The 20,855-nt window shown below is 31.9% G+C and overlaps 1 protein-coding gene across 2 annotated transcripts; it reads right to left on the bottom strand.

The window, feature by feature from the left end:
- Positions 1 to 1,990: 1,990 nt before the first annotated feature.
- On the bottom strand, positions 1,991 to 15,403 carry LOC114263298 ((-)-alpha-terpineol synthase). 2 transcript variants are annotated; one of them, XM_082890775.1, is made up of 7 exons: positions 15,029 to 15,403; positions 10,117 to 10,387; positions 6,249 to 6,624; positions 5,706 to 5,924; positions 5,441 to 5,579; positions 4,230 to 4,490; positions 1,991 to 2,436 (listed from the first exon to the last, which is right to left on the bottom strand). In XM_082890775.1, the coding sequence occupies exons 1-7, from the start codon at positions 15,314 to 15,316 to the stop codon at positions 2,137 to 2,139; spliced, it is 1,854 nt and encodes a 617-aa protein (XP_082746901.1). In that variant the 5' UTR covers positions 15,317 to 15,403; the 3' UTR covers positions 1,991 to 2,136. The 2 variants fall into 2 exon arrangements, with proteins under 2 accessions (XP_082746901.1, XP_082746902.1); XM_082890776.1 differs by lacking the exon at positions 15,029 to 15,403 and adding an exon at positions 12,811 to 12,948.
- Between the last annotated feature and the right edge of the window lie 5,452 nt (positions 15,404 to 20,855).

Below are 20,855 nucleotides of genomic sequence, written 5' to 3'. Positions count from 1 at the left end.
AGTGACCTTCCCCAATCGTACCCAAGTTCCCGAGCCGAGGCAACTTTGGTGATGACGGACACGTGGCCTTTTGGCACCGAGTCAGGGTTTCCTAAATTTCCCAAAATAAAATATTTAGGTGGCGACTCTGTATCTGGCAAAGCAGTCCATGTTTGGCACTTCTTTCAAAAATCTGTTTTTCTCAAAAACGATTTGCCGGATTTGGACTCTTTGGTTCAGACTTAGAACCATGACTACGAAAGTCGAGTCCGAGCTGTAGCGAGGTCCCCCGCGGGCTTGTTACACCATGGCAGTCTCTGTGTAGGTACATGAATTTCGCGGCCCTAGGAAGGTTAGTCACGATCTCCACAAAAATTGGGTTGAAGGGAGAACCCACAAGTTATGCTTCATTCAACTTCTTCGAAACCTCACTAATTAAATGTTTGACATGGTCAGGAGCATCTTTAGCAGAAGCAACAGTTTCAAACATGTAAATTTGGACCAATTTGGAATTGTAACCTCTTTTTACCTTATCTTGATCAAGAAATTATTAAAAAAGAAAGAAGAAAATATGGATCATTAGATCTTAATGCAAATGCAGGTAATTGTTGTATTTTATTTATTTATTTATTTATACATGTGTATGTTTAGAAGAAATTTTTTTTTTTCAGATTAATGGTAGATTTTACAATTTTTAATTATTAAGGGTATACATTTTTCTATGAGTATGCAACTATTTCAAAAAGGTACAATTGATTTCTAATTTTCTCTATTTATTTTGAGAACGGTTCACTGACTTTTGGGGTAATTTAAAAAAAAAAAATTACAACTAAAATTGGAAAGAGAAATTAATTTCAAATCAATGGAAATCACTTATTCAATTTTCAAAAATGTTATCATCATCATCTTCTTCTTCTTCTTTTTATTTGTTATTTTCTCATTTTTTTTTAACTACAAACACTTGTTTAGTTTGTCAACGATCACTCCTGGCCTATCTTTTGCCACTCAAAACCCCGCCTCTTCAAATCAATTATAACTATTTCTATTTCAATAATTGCTCACATTCAATTTTCTTTTTAACTTGACACTTAATATATTTATTGAGGCAAAAGAATAATAGATACATTTGTCTGATTAATTTGATTTATTTTCATCTTTACTATCACGTTCAAAATCCCTTTTTTATCATTCAAAAGAAGAAATAAACTAACTTATTGTTTGGCATGTCCAATGGAACCACATATGAGTGTCAAATATGGTGAGAATGAAAAAAACTTTAGAACATGATTTAGACCGAAACGAGAGGTTAGGGCTTTTAATTAGGCCCAATACCAAGAAATCCAAAGTGTGAATGGCCAAGATCCAAGACTTAACCAGAATAATAAGGATTGAAACAATTGTTGGTGTCTAATTTAAATTGGAGCATTTATTAATAAATCATATTTTCATGATTTATGGACATTAAAATATTTTAAATGAAATATACTCACATTTAGAAACGTAATAAAACAATAGTACACACATTAAAAAGATGTCTCATTGTCATATTTTAAGAGTTACACATTTAACAAAATTTTAATAAGACAATAGTATACAAATACCTCATTATCATATTTTAAGAAAAATAACACATTTGGCAAAAGTTTAATTAGACAATAGTGCACACATTAGAATGATGCCACGTTGTCACATTTTAAGAATGACAAATCTGGCAAAAATTTAATAAAACAACAGTGTACAAATAAAGCATACGCACATTTGTTGTCTTCAAAAAATATAGTGAAAGCATTTCACGGTATATATTTTCAAATAAATGGGACTTATTAATCTATAAGAAAATTCATAAGAATTTTCGATATATAATTTTTTTTCGAATGGGACATTCGGATAAATTTGTCAATTTAAATTCACTAGTAAAGGCTACAAACATAGCAATACAAATATCCCTAGAATAGATGTAATTGCAATTGGACCCAAATACGAGAAAGACAACTCAATACGAGAGACATACTAAAAGAGAAGAGTAGGTGGAGGTAGTTATTGAACTGCACCAATCCAAACATTGTCATTCTAGGAGCTGAAAGTTTTTACAATTTATAACCTCACACAAAGATACATTATTGTTCAACTTTAAAATTGAAACACCGTTAGATTTGTCTATGGGAAGGGAATGGGCTCGACGAGTAGCAAAGACGCACGCTCTTTGTTCTTGCCTCCAACGTCATGGCCATGGCCATCTCCATGCTGGTAGATGAATTGAGAAACCCTAGCGAGATTAGTTGCAATCTCCACAAAAATCCGGTTGAAGGGAGAATCCACAAGTTGAGCTTCATTCAATTTTTTCCAGGCCTCACTAATCAAATGCTTAACGTGGTCACGAGCATCTTCTGCAGAGGCACCAGTTTCATGCATGTAAATTTGGATCGATTTTGGATTGTCACCTCGTTCTACCTCATCCTGAGCAAATGATTTTTAAAAAGAAGAAAATGTAGATCATTACACGAACCTAATTTTCTAAAATCATTCTAGAGACATGGAATCGATCATATAATCAATCACAAAAAATACAAAAAATATAAATAATGTGAGTGTAACATTTAATCAAGGTTGCCTAGTGCTATGTCGTGTTGATTTTCTGGCACCATTATGTTTTCCATTTTTTCATTGCGCTTTTAATGTTTTCTAAAACAAAAATAAGAAACAGTTTGAAAATACCCATCATTTTCATTTATATGTTTACATTTAAATTTGAAAATAACTTTTTAATGCTTCCAAAAAATAGAAAACAAATATAAAATTATATGCTGGCCTCAATCTCTCTAAAAACCTCTCTCTCTCTCTCTCTAAAAACCTCCACCCCTAGGCGTCACTTTTGGCCGGCCGACCACCATCTTTGGCTATGGCGGTCGGCTGGCCGAGCTCTCTCTTGTGTTTGTGTGCTGGCTTTTGCTTTTAATAAACTTGATTCCCACAATGTCTTCCCACTTAGTTGTGTTTTGTGTGCTGCTGATCATAAACTTTTTGGTGTTTGTTGCCCCCTTTTTTTGGTTGATACATTGGGGTTGTATGTTTTGTTTTAACTGGGGCTACTTGGAATAAGGGTTAAAACAGAGTAGAAGGAGGTTGATTTTGGACCGGAATAGAGGATGTTCAGATCTGGTTTGGATCTTCATTCGGGCGTTCCTTTGCGAGTGGAAGTTTGAGGGATGAGCTTTGGTTCGGATCTATGGAGTTGCTTCGGTGCTTTGTTTGGGGGGAAACATAGGTGTTGAAGTCGATCTAGATCTATCTAAGATTTCATTCGAGCGCTCCTATTCGAGTGGATGTTTGAGGGGTGAACTTCATCCAGATGTATAGAGGTGTCTCGGCGGTTGCTCGATGTTTTGGGTTGTCAACATCGGAGCTTCTACAGTGGGTGTGTTCGGAGTTTGGATCGGAAAAGATGTGTCTGACCGTGGAAGTGGAGATGGCAGTGGGTCTTGTTCCGCTGTAGTCGTGAGTTTTGATTGTCCTTGGGTGTGCTCGGTTGCAATGAGTGCTTGGAGTTTTGAATTAGAAAAGAAGTGTTCTGACCATGGAAGTGGAGCTGGGTGTGGAGTTTTTTCCAGCCATGGAGCTATTGGCTATGGAGTTTTCCGGCCATGGAACGGTCTCGGTCGGATTAGCGGAGTATACGGAATGCTTTTGATGCTATGGTTGAGTGTTGTCAGGTGTGGGTTTCGGCTTTGGTGGCGTGGGTCTTGGCTTTGGTGGGCTATTGAGAAGATTTTAGTTTGGGTGATGTGGGCATTGGGAGTGCAGCAGCATGGGTGAATAAAATATTCGGGTTGAATAGTAGTGTGTGGTTTGTTGATAAGAGGAGTGCAGCTGCTTGGGTGTTGAAAAAGAAAATTTTAGTTTGTTGAAAAGAGGAATGCAAGAGTAGTTTGAGTATTTTGGTGTTGGTTTTTAATTTTTGGGTGTGTGGGTTGATTTTGTGAGGATTCATGTATTTTATTTTCTAGTTAAGTCCTTCTTAACTTTTTTCTTTAAAAAAAAAATCATGAGGCCAAGGGGTTAGTTGTATGGCTGCGAGTAGCAGTAGTAGGGGTAATTTGTACCTTCCAAATCTCTCTCAATGCATGTCATCTTCTTGTACTTTTAATTTTATTCTGTTAATGAAATTTTTCTTTGCTGATAAAAAAATAAAAAATAAAAAAAAATAAGAAAACAAAAAAACACAAGCAGGGGGAAGAAGACAGGCTACCCACCCATGATGTGCCCAAATCATCATAAAGTCGAACAATCAATGAAGACCACTTGATTAAATCATGGTAGTTCTCTAAGGAGTCCAACTCTTCTTGGGTAATGGGATTTGATAAGGGATTTGTGCTTAGAAGATAAGCATGTGTTAGCATCACAGGAGCAGCAATAGATGTCCATGCATGGTTCACATACTCCTCCATTGTTGGTATTTGTCCACTGTGGGCCCAATTTACCTCCTTTAGATAACAGTGAATTAAGTCTTGCCACTGCAACATTTACCAATACAATATTAATAGCATGATGATGATGATGAAATACAATCAATCTTCTGCAATTCAAATAAGCTCACAAGGTATGGGCAATGTTTTTGAAAACATATTCTCTATACATAATTTTTTATTGAAATGATATGAAAGTGATTTAGTATAAGTTTTATATTTGTATATGATTACTCTATGATTAAATAAGATAAAAATGATAGGTATATATCCACACATAAAATTTAATGCAACTGAAATTCATTTTAAATGTGTGAGAAATATATTTTAAATTAATCTAAGTCATGTATTAATTTTTATAAGAAAGTTACAAACTCAGAATTTATGCCATGAATTTTATTCAGAATCAGAAAGAGTGGTTGTGATTCAACTGATCTATTGTGATATTTATGCATAAGATGAATTTGGATCGCATACTGAAAATTTTGAATAAATTTTTAGAATTTATAGTATTATTTAGCTTGTTTGGTTCTAATTTTTAGAAAATTCTACTTTTTTATTTTCTGTATTTTAATGTTTTCACTGAATTTTTTTTATTATTTTAAGCAATTTTGTTTTTAATTTTTAGACACACCTAACATAAATACATTTAAAAAGTAAAATATTTGTGAAAAAAATCTTTAAAAAATACACTAAATACCAAAAAAACAAAACGAAAAAAAATTTAATACTTTTTTCGTATTTTGTGTATTTATTAATTTTTTTAAATATTTTTTCATAAATATTTTATTATTTGGATATATCTAAGTAAGGTGCATCTAAAAAAATAAAAAAAATATTTAAAATTTAAAAAATATTCACTAAAAACAGAAAATACGAAAAAACAAAAGATTCAGTTTTTAGAAAACTAAATTCAAAAAGCTGAAACCGAACAAATTGATTGTAATTTTTACAGTTTCTATTTTGTTTTTTTCAAGTGTAAGGAAAGTGTGCAACACCTTTCTTTTAAGGTATGGGAGGATGTGAATTCCATGCTCCTTAAGAGTGTCATAAGCCATTTCATTAATCCAATTGTAGTAACCAAGGAAACATATCTTCATATAATCCGGTAAATGTTCTACTGCATTCACATCCCATCTGAGAAACAAAAAAGTTGTGTCAAATTTTATGTTAAAAATGATAGTTGTGCTTAACTGGAAATGAAATGTTCTTAATTTCTGCATGTAAATTATTAACACTTAGCTTGTCAGAAACTGCACCAACCTGTCAACGGCATCTGTGAAGAGCTCGAGTTCATCCAAGGTACCGTAAGCATCATAAACATCATCCAAACATGTTAGTAGTATATTGATCCTTGTTTCCATTCTCCTATAATATTGGAATTGAGGCTCGTAAGCCTCTCCCAGAGACCATAAGTAATTCTCCATCACCCTATCCCTCATAAATGGCAACCTTTCCCTCCAACGTGTACTTTCCCACCACCTATATTCAATGAAACCGATGAAGAATGATAAATATAAGAGAAATTCTAGAGACAAAAAGCAAAAATAAAAAAATAATACAACTACATACATAAATTAACTATGATTTTGTTGAGTATGGTTTAATTAGGATTCCTTAGGAAGAAATTTCACTGGATAAATTTTATTGATTTGTTTCACCTCCAATGTGGATTACAATTTTCAAACTATGGTGCATTTGACATGTCCATAGGATGTTATGTGAATGCGCATAGCAGGTGAAATAAAAGTTAGAACCGTATAACAACCCTTTTACTTGAAATGTGAACCATATAAGTTATCTTACCTTGAAACGTGTTTTAGATCTTCTTGATGAATTGCTTGTACCATGTTGAAATCCAATTTGGCAAACTCAAGCAATGTAGGGTTCATGTCCGATCTCCTCTCATATGCATCAATGAACCATCTAGCTTCCATTCTTGGCATGGTCCAATGTAGTGGAAGCTCCAAAGCATGACTCACTAGCATGGCTAGATTTGGATCTGTCCTCTTCTTGAGGTATTCTTTGAGATGTTTAGTTGCAAAATCTCTAGCCTCTTCCAATATGCTTTCACCCTCCATTAAAAGGTATGATGATTCATACAAGGATAGTAGCCCCTTAATGTCCTCACTCAAGGACTCCTTGAATTGCCCAAACTTGTCCTTGAAATTACTGAAAACTTCTACAAGCAACAAAGTATACTTTTAATTGCTAATTACAAGGGATGACCTTCTGTTTACATTTGCATCTATTTATACTCATTCATACTCTTCTTATAGGCCCAAATTCACACTCACATCAATAATCTGAACCGTCTAATTTGTAAATTTCGTAATAAAGGTCATCTATTTAAAAAATCAATTTCATCGAACATCTATATATATATAAGAACAAATCACATTTTGTTTTATAAAATGAATAGTAAATATGATTGTAAACTTAAACAATTTATTTTATAAAATAAAATGTTATTTGTTTCTCTATTTATATTTTTTCGATAAATTTAATTTTTTGTATAAATAACTTGTACTGTAAAACTTATGAAATAGACAGTTTGAATGAACCGAATGGTGGTCACTGTTGTGCTGTTGTGCCTCAATTTGAGGTGCATTATGGACTTATTTTTATGATTCAAACTGTTCATTTTGTAGAGTTTGTTGAGTACTTCATGCCTATCAAAAATTATATTAATCGGATATCAATAACTATATAATCGGTAATCAAAAAAATAAACAAAAAGTTTTTCTTTTGAGAAATAGTGTAAAAAATATGCAATTCGATTAATCAAAAAAATAAACAATAAGTTTTTCTTTTGAGAAATAGTATAAAAATATGCAAATCGATTATATACTTATTAATATCCGATTAATATGATTTTTAGTAGACATAAAGTATTCAACAAATCTTAAAAAATGTACGGTTCGGATCATAAAAATAAGCTCATAATATATCTCAAATTGAGGCACAACAATCACTCCTATGCAAGGTTCTAAATCGCGGTATCGGATAACGTAACGGTATCGATCGCGGAGTATCGGTATCGGTAGTATCGATCGGTACGTATCGGGAATCGGGTGTCGCGGTGGTGAAATTTTAAAAATCATTTCAAAGGTTTTTCAACTTTTTCTTTCCCGTACCGGTCCGAACTGGTGAGTATCGGCCCGTCGCGGCTTGTGTAACGGCTTGTGTAACGCTTACAGGCCGATACGTACCGGGACTCGGCCGATACTCCTGCGGTTTTTAATCTCAGTGGTATATTGGCCTGTATCCGTCGCGGCACCCCATTTTTCCGATACGTATCGGCCGATACGTAGCGTATCGGCCGATATTTAGAACTATGCTCCTATGCCTTTAGCACAGTAATAATCCCAATTCTTTGGGAGTGTTTGTTTCAGCTTTTCAGAGTCAACTTATGGCTTTTATCTTTGAAAAAGTTATTTTGGACTGTTTGGTTAAACTTATTTCTAACAGCTTCTGATTTTAACAGCTTATTTTAACTCAAAAAAGCTGATTCTGAGAAGCTGTTCACCCCTTGCTTCTGATTATCAGCTTTTGCTGTGGACATGTTAATTTATGGTTATACTCTTAAATTTTTTTATTTTTTATTTTTTTAAAAATAGAAAAAGACTCAAATGGACTATAGATTATTATTATTTTTTTTTATGAGAAATGTAGACAAACAAAAAATAAAAATTAATTGAAAAAGTTATTTCACAACTTATTTAACAAACACTACTCAGCAACTTAAATCTATAATTCAACAGTTACACCAAACAGATTAACAACTTCTGATTAAAGTCATAATCTATAATCTATTAAATTATAATTTATAAACTGTTTTAACAGTTACACTAAACGGAACCTTTAAATGATCAAAGTGAGTCCAAATTAAAACTCATAAAAATAGTATGGATAGATATAGAAAGATGAATTACAATGACTAAGATAAAAAGATATTTATATTCTGGTGGTGGAGCCACCATAAGTGCAAGAGAGGTACGACCTCTCTACTTTATTGTAATGATATCAAGGAAATAGGGATGGGTATAAATTCTCATCTTCTTCCTTGACATTTCTAATGCCTCCCCTGGGTTATACTGGATTTTTATTTTTTTTAAGGGGGGTTTGTGTTTTTGAGATATCTTGGATTATCCTTTCTCTTGCTTCAAGATTTGATTCTACATAGTGGATGAGGTGTTCTGTGGCGTTCTCCATTTTTTGTGTGCAAGTTTTCATGGTAAAAACTAAGAACCCACTTCGACTGTCCAAATTTGCTATGAAATTTTTCCTTCCCTTTCTAGACTCTTATTTGTGTATGCAAGATCTTGTGATGGTTCTTATTGATGGGTAAATTTCTGTATTTTTCTGAAAATCTTTGATTTGCCATTAAGGGCCTTGAACTTGTGGGCTCCCATGAGATGTTTATATATGTTGGAGATGGTATATTTGTTCCAATATGGCCGGAGTTTTGGCTAACCGATTTATGTGTGCCTATCGTTGCCGCTGCTGAATTGCTAAGGAGCTGCTACATTGTTGTTGAAAATATGTCATTTTAATAATTTTTTAATTTTTTATAAAAGATTATATAAAAAAATAAAAAGAATAATGTGATAACTTGACTTTTGACTTTTTTATTAAAATTAAAAATTACCAAACGAGACAAGTTGTGAATTAGTAGCTATGAGTGTTTCCCCTTCTAAAGGGTGTATTGCCTTTTTATGTATGTAATGAATTTCTTTGTAACATTTGATGTTTTAGTGTGAAATATATGACTTAGAGCATCTCCAACGGTGAATCAAAAATTTCACCAAATCTGAGTTAAAAAATGACCATTTCCTCAATTTGATACTTCAGGCTCCAACGGTTCACCTTCACCAAATCTATCCCGGGACAACCGGGTGTTCGACCGGCCGGTTGACCGGTTAGGCCAAAATTTTTTTTTTTTTTTTTTTTTTTGCGAATTGTCTGAACCTTTTTTGAACTTTCTGAACTTTTTTCGGGTCGACCGGCCGGTTGACCGGTTAGGCAAAAAAATTTTTTTTTTTTTTTTTTTAACGGTTTGAACTTTTTTTTCCTGAACTGTTTGAATCTTTTACTGGTTGACCGGTTGGTCAACCGGCCGGGCAACCGGTTGGTCGACCGGTGTACCATTTTCAACGGTCAGTAACAGTGATTTGGTAAAATCTGTGTCTTGATCTCAGTTTGATGTCTTGTTTGCTGAATTCTCATTTTGGTATGACTTTGGTGCAACCGTTGGAGCGTGAAAAAGTAGGTTTTTCATCAAAATTTAAATCTGATGCTGGGTTTGGTTCACCGTTGGAGATGGTCTTACCTATCAAAAAAAAAAAAAAAGAAATTGGGATAGTTTTGAAATATTAATAATTGATATTCTTACTAAAATCATATCTAACTAACAATTGTATTTCAAATTGATTGAATAAAACTATATGTATTAATTGATATATTAATTAGTATATTAACGGATGATGTGATATAAATTTAATGATTTTGAGTCTTTATAATTTATATAATAGATGAATTTATAATTTTAAAATAATAATATTATAGCATATGTTGATATATTAATTGATATACTAATTAATAGATGTAACGATACTGCATAAAAGTCAAACTTTCCACGCATAGGATTGTTGACTAGGAAATGACTAGTTACCTTTAGGGACATTATACCGATGTTGCCTCAAAAGTCTAAATTCAAGAGCTATAGCATACAAATCTCCTTTGTTGCGCCAATTCATTTTGTGATCAATATCAATGTGTATGCTCTCCAAAATTCTCTCTATTTCAGCCTCAAAGTGATGAGATACTCCAAGTCTTTGCAATGAATCTACCAACTCAAGTTTCTCCAATGGCTCCACCAGCTTCTCTATCATCATTTTCACATCTTCCTTCAACTTAGCTGCCCATTTTTCATACGACTCTCCCTGCAGATATATATATATATATATAATATACTATTTTAAATTATCAACATTACAAGTGTAACCATAGTATATGTGTGAGAGAGGAATGTGGAAGAAATAAATATGTATATTAATCTTTTATTGGTGAATTAAGTTAAATGAAATTATAAGTATGGTGAGATTGACGGATGTAATTACTAGTGTAAAGTATTAGGTTACATATGTAAAATAAATTATATTTATTTGTATACTATGTGTGATGATATTAATTGCTTGTGATTAAATTATAAAATTATGTAAAAACCTTTATTATATAAAAGATGATTGTTATCTTTAGAGCATGTTTGTTTTGAGGGATAAGAGTGTGGGATTGAACTATTAGTCCCACCGGACTAATAGTCCATTGTTTGTTTGAAAAATTTTGCTCCGGACTATTAGTCCCACAAACATGAGACTATCCTATCCCATGGGGGGGTGTGGGATAGAAACCATGGGATTGGTATCCCATGGGATTATTTTGTGAAATGTCTATTTTACCCTCTATGCTATTACTTAGTGAACAATTAGAAAAGGGTAAAATAGTCTTTTGAACCTTTATAAATTATTTTTTTAGTGTTGTTAATTTAAAACTATATATTAAATAAAAAATTTAAATTATAAATTATAAATCAAATTTAATTAAAAATAATAAATTATAAATTATGGCCTTATAAATTAAATTTTTTTAGTATTGTTCAAAAATTAAATTTACATATTAAATAATTTTTTTTAGTATTGTTAATTTAAAATTATATATTAAATAAAAATATAAATTATAAATTAAATTTATTTAAAAATAATAAATAATAAATTATAAATTATGGCCTTATAAATTAAATTTTTTTAGTGTTGTTAAAAATTTAATTTATATATTAAATAAAATTATTTTTTTATTGTCGTTATTTAAAATTATATATTAAATAAAAATATAAAATATAAAATATAAATTTAATTTAATTGAAAATAATAAATTAAAAATTGTGACCTTATAAATTAAATTTTTTTAGTGTTGTTAAATTATAAATTATAGATTATAAGGGTAAAATAGTCTTTTGAACATTTATCTTTATCCAGTCCGTCTAACCAAACATTGGATTTACTAAAAATAGTCCAATCCAGACATCTAATCCCATGACTAAACAAACATAGGATACAAATCCAATCTAACCAAATAGTCCCGGGACAATATATCCCGGGACTAACAGTCCGAAGGATTACAATCCTCCCTTATCCAGTCCGTCCAAACAAACACACCCTTAGGGTAAATTATATTGGTGGTCCTTATATTCTACACCTTATGTCATTTTGGTCCCTACACTTTTAATTGGCTCGATTTTATTTTTATTTTTATTATTTATTTATTTATTTATTTATTTTTTTAGAAGACAGAAACATATTATAGAAACAAGAAACATAATACAACTGGCAGTCGCTAGCTCCTATTGGAGGCAAGCTTAGTAGCTACATGTGCTACTTCCACTGCCTTCCTAGAAGCCTTAGAAATACAAACATAATCAAACTTGTTGCAAAGAGCCCTAATCTCGGATAATATATGCATTGTTTCCCAATCCTCCGTATTGTTCTGTCGGATAACATATCATAGTGTATTGGTTTAATTTTGGTTCTTAATTTTAAATTTTGTTTTAATTTGGTTTAATTAATAATATCATTAATATTTTTTAAGGAAAAGTATCCCTAAATTGGTTGAGGTTAACTAAATGAGTTGAGTAAGTTTAAAATTTTTCTCTTAAAAATATGGCACGTGACACTTATGTACGTATTTTTCATTAGAAAAACCAAATTTAGATAAAATTATAAATTTCTAGTCAAAATCGAGCCAATTGATAGTACATGGACTAAAATGACAAAAAGATGAAGTACAATGACTACTATCATAATTTACATTTATTTTTATAAAGTGAAAACAAAATAGTCTTTTCACATTAGCAATCAAAAATCTATCTACTTAACCCAATACATATGGGAAAATTATTAGGTACTCCCGGAGTACCACGTGATCATATATACTTTCTTATCAATCATCATTTGTTATGCCCTCTCATATTCCTTAATTACCCGACACAAATAATTTTTTTTTTATCAACAAAGAAAAATTTCATTTAACAGCATGAAATTAAAGGTACAGGAAGAAGACATGCATCGAGAGAGATTCGGAAGTATAAAAATACCCCTACTACTGCTACTCGCATTCATACAACCAACCCCTAAGCCTCTCGAATTTTTTAAAAAAAGTTAAGAAGAACTTAACTAGAAAATTAAAATACATGAATCTCCACAAAAATAACCCACGAAAACACCCAAACCAAATTAGATAACTAAACCAACTCCCACTGAACCCGAACTGAAAACCCAACTAATCAGCAACTCAAAATTTAAACACCTACAGCTACTGCCCAGGCCTATGCTGCTCCAACGCCCACCTGCTGCACACCACGCCCACCTGCTACTTGCTCCTCTTCTGTACACGCACCTCTGCACCTTCCAAGACATCTCCATGACTGGACATCTCCATGGCAGGACATCTCCTCTGCATCCTCATAGCCGAACACCATGGGTGGACATCACCAAGCTGCTGCAACTCCCCTGCACAACACCTACAAACCCACAAAACACCCACCAGGTTTTCTTCTTAACTCACACCCAGAACCCACGCCAAGGCCTCAGCTGCAGCCCATATCCATGCTGCTGCCAAACTCCATAGCCACCAAGACTACTGCCAAACTCCACACCCACCGAACACCGACCACCCGTTGGGACACCTCCAAACATTTGGTAGGATTTCACCCCTCAAACTCCATAGCCGACACAAATAATTAATACCTCACCTTCTCCACCAATTATATTACCATGAAGCACTACATGATCGTACTCAAACTACTGAATAATCACCGATAGATATGATGTATTAAATTTTTTTTAAAAATAAATTATACCATCTGATGGTTTATTTATTTATTTAAAGGCAAAATTTTAAAAATATTGCTAATAATATACTTTTAGGAATAAAATAATTTGGTGTCAAAAAATTTACTTTTTGAGGCAAAAAATCTAATCCCAAAGAGATATTAACTCATTATTAAATATCCAATTTCATCGCTGATGTAGAATAATAATCAATATGTTTAATTTCAGTTTTCTGAATTTAATTTTCTGAAAATTGAGTTTTTTATTTTCGTTTTTTTTTTGTTTGTTTTTAGTAAATATTTTTAAAATTTTAAACATTTTTTTATATTTTTTTAGATGTACCTTACTTAGATGTATTTAACAAGTAAATATTTGTGAAAAACAATATTTTAAAAAATTAATAAATACATAAAAATACGAAAAATATACTGAATTTTCGTTTTTTTTTTTTTGATTTTTTGGTATTTAGTGAATTTTTTAAACATTTTTTCACGAAAATTATATTTTTTAAGTATATTTATCTTAGGTGTGTTTAAAAATTAAAAAAATTGCTTAACATACTAAAAAAATCAGTAAAAACAAAAAAATATAGAAAATAAGAAAGTAAAATTTTTTCAAAAGTATTTTCAAAAAACTGGAAACCAACATGGTGATTTTTGACAACTAAAATATTTCATACTTAAAAAGGAATTTTGCCCTTAATTTTTTGTTTCTAAAACCTGAATTTGTTGCAATAAGAGCATCTCCAACCGTGAATCAAAAATTTCACCAATTCTGAGTTCAAAAATGGCCATTTCCTGAATTTGATACTTCAGGCTCCAACGGTTCACCTTCACCAAATCTATCCCGGGACAACCGGGTGGTCGACCGGCCGGTTGACCGGCCGGTTGACCGGTTAGGCCAAAAAATTTTTTTTTTTTTTTTTTTTTTGCGAATTGTCTGAACTTTTTTTGAACTTTCTGAACTTTTTTCGGGACAACCGGGGTGGTCGACCGGCCGGTTGACCGGCCGGTTGACCGGTTAGGCAAAAAATTTTTTTTTTTTTTTTTTTTTAACGGTTTGAACTATTTTTTCTGAACTGTTTGAATCTTTTACTGGTTGACCGGTTGGTCAACCGGTCGGGCAACCGGTTGGTCGACCGGTGTAGCATTTTCAACGGTCAGTAACAGTGATTTGGTAAAATCTGTGTCTTGATCTCAGTTTGATGTCTTGTTTGCTGAATTCTCATTTTGGTATGACTTTGGTGCAACCGTTGGAGCGTGAAAAAGTGGATTTTTCATCAAAATTTAAATCTGATGCTGGGTTTGGTTCAGCGTTGGAGATGGTCTAACTTGTTGATATCAGTTTTCGTTTCCCAAAAAATGTAAAACACTTTAAAAATATTATTAAATTCTATAAACCTTAAAAAAAAAAAAATTTAATTTCATTTATTTTTAACAAATTTTCCTTCCTTCGTCGCCCTTCCAGCCACCACCACCCACTATCTATCGCTATTGCCGCAGCTAATCCCACTGCCGCCACTGGCCACCACCTCCGGCTTGTCCTCCTCCACCTTCCACCACCCATCCAGGCCACAAGCTATCAACTCTGGCTAATTCCCTTCACCTCCAACCCTTCACTTATTTTAAAAAATAAATTTTTAAAACACATTTGTGAACCATATATATATATTATCAAAAACAAATAAATTGTACGTACCGCGTAAGTGCTAGTGAGTGACTGTAGATAATCGTATTTCCAAACAGGAGGCTTGTAGTTTGCTGATCGCCTAACAATAGTTTGATCACCAGGTTGAGTCTTCTTCTTGGTAACACTACTATTACTAGTATTACTAGTCATGCAATTGCAGTAGAACCAAAGAGTTTTTGAAACTTGCGTTTTACAGATTGATGGAGATTCCAATGAGAGTTGGCTTCTTTTATGCAATGGAAATCGGGAACTAGTCAAACTACAAACTGGGTTTGGAACAACAAGGTTCAAAGCCATGATTGTTTGATCTTTTTTCTTACTACACCTTGTGTTTGTTTGACCTAAACTGCCTAGTGGCTCTTCTTTATTTATAGGGAAAATTTTGAATTCAATTTTTTTTAAATTGCGTTATTTTTTTGTTTTTGTTTTTGTTTTTTTTCGTATTTTTGTATTTACAATGATTTTTTTACTATTTTATTTTTTTACTTTTTAAATACACTTAATATAAATACAATTAAAAATATAATAAATACAAAAACTCAATATATTTTTGTATTCTTATGCATTTATTGATTTTTTAAACTATTTTTTTTATAAATATTTTACTTGTTAGGTACATTTAGGTTATGTGCATCTAAAAAGCAAAAAAAAAATTGTTTAAAATATAAAAACAAATCACTAAAAATATGAAAAATAAAAAGCTTAATTTAAAAAAATTTAAATTATGAAAATTGGAACCAAACAAGGTGGTATTTCTACAAAACATTTATAAATTTATATAAAAAATTATAATTTTAATTATTAAAATTGATAAATTTTTTCACTGATTTTTAAAATTATTGAAAAACTTACACTGAAATACAAATTTTCCTTATTTATAGCATTAGTTAAGTAGTTAAAATAACCACACTGTGGTTGGCCTAGTAGGTGATGACTAGAGTTTGGAAGTTTGCTCCCTTCCAGGGCTCAGGTTCGAATCCCCTACAACCAACAAACGAAAATCTTGGGGCCACGGTCCGTAGGGCAAGAGCCCTATTTCAGAAAGCTTGGTCGGACTGTAAAGACTTAGTCTGATGCTCGTAACCTAACCCAAAATACCCTATATAACCACAACAACAAAAAAAAAAAAAAAGTAGCTAAAAGTGATTTTTGCTTTTGAAATATGTAAAACATGCATAAGTATTATAAATATTTTACTAGCATTTTATAAGTCTGAATAACAGAGCGCTTACATTATTGATTTGAAGAATAATTTTTATTTATTTATTTTGTCCTCTTTGTTGCACTCATTGTATAAATAGTAATTTGACAATCCAGCAACATAACTTGACAATACGTTTTATCAATCACCAAATTACCATACTCTTTGTTATTTTCTAATGACCTAATACAAAAGTGTCAACCCTTTATCCATCAATCATAACACTTCTAAGGCATTATATGACCATATTTCAAAACCACCAAATAACTTATTCTTTGTGGCATCCTATCATTAATAAAGTCGATAGCAAGACCTACCAAAAAATCATTAATGTACTATAAAGTAGTATTAGAGAATCACAATTTATATATTTAATTTGATTCACAACAATGTGATAAGAGAGATAAGTTCTATACAATCGATATAAGTGCTATTATATCATTATGGGTCATATTATAATTTTCTTTTATGAGTTTCAAACATTTTTATGTACCATATGTCTATTTATTTTCTTTATGCTAATCAATCACTTCCCTCTAAACTTTATATAAAATAAAGAGTATTAGATTTGGTGTAAATGTTACAATACCCATAAAAGTGATTACAAGAACATTATGTCGTTATATCTATTGATTGGTTTCTTGGAGAGCTCAACTGATTGATTTCTGCTTATATCTGTTGACGTTCTGCTGTGGAGATTATGCTAGCATAATGAGCATAAGGACTTCAAAATGAGGTCTTATTCTAAGGTCTTATTCTGCTGGTCTGATAGGCTTAGGTGATAGCAATGGTTTTAGCTTCTGTATTTTGAACTGAACTGGTGCTCTCTGATGTGCCCTGCATCAGATGCTGTAGTCTATTTTTATGGCCTGTCTGCTGCTATGCTGAGGAGATAGCATTCGTTATTTGGCTGGTCTGCTATGCTTAGGTGATAGCAATGGTTAGTTGGCTGGTTTGTCTCAGTTGATGGGCTGTATGCCTGGTCTGTTCTTTTTTCCGTTGGTCTCTCACCAACTGTAGGATGCTAGCAAATGAGATGATGAGTTTTGTGGTGTCAACTTAGTTGGGATCATTTAGCTTATTGTGATGCTTCTGCACTTCATTTTTCTTTATTGATGCAATTTGCCTTGTACCTTGTACTTGTTTATTCCATTAATGAAATTTCTTTTTTGCCGATCAAAAAGAAAAAAAAGAACATTATGCCGTTATTTATTTATATTTTTGGATTAAAAAATTAACTTTCCAAAACATAACTTTAAATTATTTATCATAACAAAAATTAAAATTGCATTTATAAGATTTCAAAAGCGCCATTTCATAAAACATGATGAGTTTAAGAAATAATTCAAAACTACTTTAAATTTGAGAAACTAATCTAAACCTCAGAATTTATAAAAAAAAAAAAAAAAATCATTTAATAAACCTCATAATTTTTATTACTACTATGTCAGTAGATGGCCTTATCCAGGGCCAACCCTAGACTAAGAGCATCTGCATCAGTCACAACAAATTTTGAATTAAATTATAATCCAAAATTCACTTTTGTATTTTAGCTAACCTCTTTTTTATGTACACACTCCATCAAATTCTCTATTTTAAAATTCTATTTCATTAAAATATTATTTTTTTATTCTTTTATCTTTTTCAATTTAAATATATGATGAATTAGCACCGCAAATTATAGCAACACAAAATTTGGGGAAAAACAATTTTGGCCAAGGATTCATAAAAAGAAAAAAAAATGGAAAAGTTTGACATACAATATATTCTTTCAATTAATTTGGATGATGAACAATTGAGTTATTATTTAAAATATTGCTGAAAATATTTCCCAAAAATAAAAAAATACACAACAAAAAATCATGCCCACTGCAATCAATTGTCATATACATATATACACGGGCAAAAAAAGAAAAGAAAAGGAGATTCAATATAAGAGAGAGAGAGAGAGAGAGAGAGAGAGAGATATGAAACTGATGGAGTAGGTGACGAGAAAGCCAGAATGGGAGTGATGGAGGAGGAAAGAGGGGGCGTCGTAGTCGAAGCGAGGGATGCTTATCACTGCTGAATACTACTCCCATGGCTTCATGCTCACTCTCTCTCCTTCTCCTCTTTCTCATCCTCTTCCTCCTCATTCTTGCACTTTCATTTCCATTTCTTTAGCCATGTTTGTATTGTTTGCACTTGCACTTTTCACAGAGCACTCACAGCCCGCCCTCACAAGCAAATTGCAGCAACACAATCACACAGGGCGGTCGACCGGCCGGACGACTGGGCGGTCAATCGACCACATCAATTTTGGGCATGTTCCTTCTTTGTTACAGGGCATTCATGAGACATTTGGGAGGACATCCAAGGGGACATCCAGGTGGACAACCGGCCATGGCTTTTTAGCCCAATTTTGCTCCAGAAAATATAATAAAAGATATATTACCGTATGAACAGTACCTCAACAAATCAGGTGAGAAACTATAACAAATATAAAATGAATGGTTGGTATAAAGAGTCTGATAGAGCACGTATTTATAGCTTTTGCTCTCTACAATAGCTTCAAAGCCATTGTAGAGAGCCTGATGTGGATGCTCTAAGGCCACTAAGACCTAGGCGTAAGGTCCCCAAATTTTGACCTAAAATAAGGCTCCAAATTATTAGTTTTATATTATACTAAAAGTTCAAAACTTAATCTTTGTTTATTATTTGAGGCTAGTCTAAGGGGCTATTTGGGAAGTAAGATTTTAGCCTACTTTAAGCTAAAATCTACAAAAAGACAAAATAAGCTAAAATAGTTAAATATGACAAAATGTTACATCAAACTCATAATCATTTCACATTTTCTCTTACAAACATCACATCTAACTACAAAAAATTCAATCATCTTCCAAAATACAAAAATTTTACCTTACTAAAATAGCTAAAAAAATAGCGACTTCCCAAACACTAACTAAAAGGCCCCACAAAAAAATAAATAAATAAATAAATAAATAAATAAATAATTGTTGGGCTCAATTAAAAGTTTGTATAATTAGTCCAAAAAATATGTATGATATAATGAGTCCAAATAGAGCTTAATGTCAATATTTTAATAGAATAAATAACTTTATCTTTATTTTTTTATTCTCTCTCTTTATCATATTTTAATTGAATAATTTTACTATAATTTCTTTTCCTTAATTTTGTTTGCCCTAATTTTTTTCCCCCTCTCTTTATCATAATTTAATTGAATAATTTTGCTTTAGTTTTTTCTTCTAAAATTTTTTCAATAATTTGAGTTTTGTTATCAAATAATTAGTGGATTGTGATTTGTGTGGATTATGATTATATTATCAGATATCATATTACAATAATATAATCATTTCGTTATCAGATATTAGTGGATTATGTTATTTGTGTTAATTATTTCTAATTAAATTATAAAACAATTAGACTATATTTTATCTTTTTTAAGTCTTTGTAATAATTTTTTCGCATCTTAATATATGAAAATAAATTTTAATGATTATATGTGTAAAGAAACTTTTTATAACTATTAAATAATAAAAAAAAATATTGATAACTTATTATTTTATCCGCAATACTTTTATTAAAAAATATATGTAGAAAGGCTCCATTTTCAAAGCATGTTTAAGGTCCCATAAATCTGAGGAACAACCATGGCGTTATCAAATACATTAGACCATCTCTAATGGTTCATCAGATTCATCACCAAATTTGAATTTGGTGAAAAAAGGCACCATTTTTTATCTCCAATAGTTTCATCAAAATGATATCAAATTGGGAACGGGCCAAAACTTTCACCAAACTGAGAAGCTGGATCAGATTTCACCAATTTACTGTATGTTTACGTTGAAAGTGGGTTCTACTGAACAACCGACCAGACATCTGGTCGGTTATCCCACTGGTCGTTTGGTTTGTACAAAAAATGCAAAGCTGCAGTGTTTGGCGTACAAACAGCTTGAAAAGTTGGTTGATTTTGTGGCACTAAGAATTGAACCTACCTGTCTCGACTAGGAAATAATTGAAATTTAGCATAATCAAGTGGTGAATCAGAGTCTATTTCAGCCTCCATCTCAACCAACTTATCTATCAAGCACAACAACCCAAAGGGGGAATAAAAAATAAAATAAAATAAATCAATCTAACTGCTTCACTGGAACTCAAAACCACACAGAGATCTATATTATATAAATACAGAATTTTGGGGTTAATCTAAAACGAATCACCATTGAAGATTACTCTGAATTAGGCTAAAAAAGCAAGAAAAACACAACTAAAAAAGATTGAAGTGAAGTGTCAGTGGGAAAAGAAAGAGAAAGAAAGAAAGAAAGAAAGAAAATTAGTTGGAACACCAAATAGAACACCAACCGTTGAAGATCAGATCTAGGCAAAGCAAAGCCCTATTTTAGGAAATTAGAGTGATAATGTGAACTGACAGAATATCCATTGAAGATTACTCTGTTGGAATCTCAAGCACTCTGTTTCAATGTTCACGTGAATTACATATTTCAATGTGGTGTCAATCACCGAATGCAAATCCAGAGAGAGAGGAGAGAAGTGGTTGATGGATTACCACTGATAGAGAGAGAGAGTGAGAGAGAGAGAGAGTGAAGGACGACCAAAAAATTCATTTTTCTTGTC

Source organism: Camellia sinensis, chromosome 10 (genome assembly GCF_055761805.1).
Source record: "Camellia sinensis isolate YWXY chromosome 10, ASM5576180v1, whole genome shotgun sequence".
In the NCBI taxonomy this organism is placed as follows: Eukaryota; Viridiplantae; Streptophyta; class Magnoliopsida; order Ericales; family Theaceae; genus Camellia; species Camellia sinensis.
Note: the sequence above shows the minus strand (reverse complement) of the source record. Positions and strands in the feature narration are given on the sequence as shown.

Bases quoted from the DNA above. Each gene is read 5' to 3' on its own strand.
- LOC114263298 (XM_082890775.1), bottom strand. From the start codon at position 15,316: ATGGCTTTGAACCTTGTTGTTCCAAACCCAGTTTGTAGTTTGACTAGT. The intron at 5,925-6,248 runs GTAAGATAACTT...CATTGAATATAG, and splicing joins GATCTAAAACACGTTTCAAG to GTGGTGGGAAAGTACACGTT. The intron at 4,491-5,440 runs GTGTTGCACACT...TAAATGTTGCAG, and splicing joins TCCCATACCTTAAAAGAAAG to TGGCAAGACTTAATTCACTG.